The sequence below is a fragment of the Vitis riparia genome, chromosome 12 (genome assembly GCF_004353265.1).
Source record: "Vitis riparia cultivar Riparia Gloire de Montpellier isolate 1030 chromosome 12, EGFV_Vit.rip_1.0, whole genome shotgun sequence".
Classification (NCBI taxonomy): Eukaryota; Viridiplantae; Streptophyta; class Magnoliopsida; order Vitales; family Vitaceae; genus Vitis; species Vitis riparia.
The window spans coordinates 18,395,003-18,398,692 of record NC_048442.1 but is presented as its reverse complement, the minus strand read 5'-3'; the positions used below and the strand labels follow the sequence as shown (position 1 = coordinate 18,398,692).

Genomic DNA, 3,690 nt, shown 5'->3' with positions numbered 1-3,690 from the left:
AGCAGGGAAGCAAAATGAAATGATAAAATCTCACAATAAGCTCGGGCTCATGTCGGTTTTGTAAAACCTTTGCTATTCTGCAACATGAAATCAACAATTTGGAGAAACAGCTGCCATTTTATCAAAAATGGATTTATAAATGGCATACAGATCTTGCAATCTTAGCCCTTTTCCTATAGCAATGAATTATGATCATGTCTTGAGCAGGATGGTATCTGGGCAATTTTCTGGCACACTGTGAACCAAGGTTTCATATGATATGTAGGTGAATATGAGGAAAGTTTGGTGTTGGTCATTGTTTTGCCTGCAAATGGAGCCAGCATATGCTTCCATCAAGTAGCCTTTCGTGGTGATTTCAACATATTTAAGGAATGCTTGTTCAATGAGTAGGAACCTTTTTTATCAAATAAGATATGAAAATCATAACATGTTCAGGAGAATTCAATATTCAGAAACCAGACACTCATTATGGAATACATACAGTCTAGACAGAAACAAGAGCCTCATGATCTCTTGATAGATTTTAACACCAAATGGAAGTTTTCACTGAGTCCTGTTGATAGTGGGATGAAGCATCTTTGCATTTGATCTCTCTGTAAATTCCTGGTTGTTCTTGCTTGCGCTTCTTATCAGTCTTGGACGGTCTTTCTTGCTTACCTATACCAAATTCAAACAACAGGAGGTGAGAAGAGCTAAAAGACTGAAAAGCAGAAGGAAAATAAAGAGTCGTATTCTGAATTAAGTCCTTGGTTAGGGCTCAGCTTTCATTCTAACTTTCTTCCTCACCCCAAGTTTTTAACACCAAAAGTGGAAGAAAGCAATCAAATTCTACCTTTCCTACAGTTAAATCTGAATTCAAGGCACATGATTCCATCAGATTATGAAGTTGAACCTTAAGTATTCTAGTAACATCAGCATCCTGATTATGGAGGCTCTACCTTGGTATTCTCTTTTGGGCAGTGATTGTTTGGCACAGTTTTTCGCCTCGACACACCTCTTGTAACCTTAAGCCTGAGCTTAGGGTGCTTAGAGCTATTTTTCACTTTTGGGGAGATCACAGGAAAACTATCAATCTGAGCAGCAACCTCATTAGATCCACAACTCTCCCTTTCTTCTCCCCCAACATCGAAAAAGTTCTTCCTCATCACTGAGCCTTGATTGCTCATAATTGGCTCTAGCTGCCCACTTACATGATCTTCAACTGAGGAGCTTCCAGGAAGGCGAGTCGCCATCCACCGCTCTAGCCAGCTCCAACCCATGTTAGGTTCTTCACCATCAGATCTAGTTTGTTTTTTCTTCGAACAGATTCGCAACTACAGAGTGTGGATGGATTAGAATGAGTATATTACTAAACTAAGACTTCCTTATCATTTCAAATCAGTGTTTCAGCTCTTACCTGTTGTGCAAAAGCATAGGCTAGAGCTCTTTCTCTCCTGGTTGTCGCCTCCATCCTGTTCTGAATTCTCATTTTTAACACCTTGCTACTCACTGTGCTATCATCCCAGTCTTCCTGAACATTCATGTGGTTAAATGTAAATTATCCAGACAGATTTTAAGTCATAATTGAATATGCTGTAGAAGCTTGAGTCAATTCTTCATTGTTTTATCTCAAATTTATATTTCTAGCAATAAATTTCATGGAATGATTATCATGGAAGACCAATATAGTCTTAAATTTTATACATCATGTAATCTTCTAAGCTCTAAGCCAAACAACGATTTTTTCTCATTTTCCCTTCAATTTCTAAGAACTAGAGTAGCAGAAAATTTTGTTTCATGTTTTACCTTAAACTTGGTTGCTTGAGCTCTGGCTTTATGCTGCATCCGAGCATGAGCCGCAACGCTTCCCTCCCCATCTGAGAGAACTTCCACAGAATTTCCTGTTTGGACTTCCAGTGATGTGTCCACAGACTCCCTACTTGGATTTTCTATTCCTAGAAGAAGCTCCTGCCCACCATCCATTACTTTTGTTCCTTCATTTCGACGCCTAGCCTGAGTTTCAACCCAGTGAAGCAGATCAGTTAGCATGTTGAAGAAAAGGGTACCATTTGTATGCAACATAAACCCAATTATCAATCTCAGCAGGTATTTTGAATGACGAAAGACTAAAATCATTTTCTTGGAAGGTATCTATCCACAAATATAGATGTAAATTGAGTATTCTGACTATGTGGATTAACCAGAAAGCCTCTAAATGCTGACTGGATGACAATTGCAGCCTCTTCTTCACTGAAAAAATTGGAGGCTGAATTCTGCTTTTGTTGTTTTTTAGCCTCTTTGCTCTGGAGATCCCCTTCATCTGTTAATTCATCTGGTATAGGCTGTGTGACAGTGGCCTCTGAACTCTTAACAGAGGCTGAATCCTCCTCTGCCAGGACTGAGTTGAATTCATCCCCACATAGGTATGATCTCACCGAGCTCCATCTCCTCTTATCCACCATATTGTTCCTTACCTGAACAGATAACAAAGCAACCTCATTCATTATAAAGGAACAAAAATTGGCATATAATTCTACAACTATAAATTGAACCTCCCCAGAAAAGAATCTAGTCTTGATCCAATTCAGTCAGAAAGATAGAGGGATAACAACTAGAAACAGTTTTACTCTCTGAATTTTGACCAAGATAGCATCAAAAGAAAACCAAAAGACTAGAAGACAGAAACAAGAGGCTTTCTTCTCTGAAAATTTAGAGCAGTAAAGTGGCTCACATTGCTCTCATGGGTGCTGACGGACCGGCTCTTGGAGAAGACACTCCTTACCAGCTCTCCAGTGATACCCATCTCAGTAGAGAGATCCTGAAGCGGAATTCCCAAATGGGTTGTCTCCAATTCATTCAAAACCCACCATAGAATTCAATCAGTGAAGGAAAATTCACATGTGCTTTAGAAGGTTTAAAGAAAGCAATTAATAGGATATTAATCAGAAAAGGCACATGCTAGGTAGAATTTAAGTCAGAAGAGCTGCAGGATTTGCAGAGCTTTAGAGCTGGAATTGAAGTCTTTAAAAATCACAAGGAGAAATAAAAAGTGAAGAGTAGATGGAAAGGATGAATTTCAGAAATTCATAGTTTTTATTGCTTGCTCATCACTTTTTGCACATGGCTTGCAGCAGATTGGCCTCATAAAGTTTGCTTGCTAATGGGTCTAATGTCTATTCCCCTCTTTTGTTGTTGCTTTTGCCCTTTTTAAGTCACACTCTTCCTTTAGTTTCTGCATTTCACTTCAGATTTCTGTACCTAAAACATGTCAATTTCCACCTCCAGGGCCTGTTTGGCAAGCACAAAAATTAATTTCCATTCCAGAACAGAATTGGCATGAGCCACAGTTGGGTCTTGTTCACACTAAAATGCATGGAAATATTGTGCCCAAACAGGCTCTTCTAGATTTTTTTGAGAAGAAAAAGTGGTATACAGTGGAAAGATTCTTATGTGGGCTAGGTGAAGTGAGTTATACAGTAGCTTGTGATAATAGGATGGTTTGATTATGACTTATATGTTTGCATCCCACAGACTTCAAGCTGTGCTGCCAACAATGGGCACATGTTCTATCAATACAATCAAATGAACAATGACTACATCTCACAGAAAGATATATATTATACATTGAGGCACAGGACACTAAAATGGGTTGGCAAATTCAACAACCATGTGTTGGGTTGCAACAATACTGTTTTTAAGCTCGAGAATCCA

At 38.9% G+C, this 3,690-nt stretch overlaps 1 protein-coding gene across 2 annotated transcripts; it reads right to left on the bottom strand.

The window, feature by feature from the left end:
• Positions 1-378: 378 nt before the first annotated feature.
• Positions 379-3,266, bottom strand: LOC117927381 (protein IQ-DOMAIN 1). Of its 2 annotated transcripts, XM_034846886.1 has the most exons (6): positions 2,711-3,266; positions 2,181-2,453; positions 1,786-1,992; positions 1,397-1,510; positions 939-1,313; positions 379-657 (listed from the first exon to the last, which is right to left on the bottom strand). In XM_034846886.1, exons 1-6 carry the CDS (start codon positions 2,780-2,782, stop codon positions 544-546), a joined length of 1,155 nt encoding a protein of 384 aa, XP_034702777.1. In that variant the 5' UTR covers positions 2,783-3,266; the 3' UTR covers positions 379-543. The 2 variants fall into 2 exon arrangements, with proteins under 2 accessions (XP_034702777.1, XP_034702778.1); XM_034846887.1 differs by lacking the exon at positions 2,711-3,266 and having other exon boundaries at positions 2,168-2,391.
• Between the last annotated feature and the right edge of the window lie 424 nt (positions 3,267-3,690).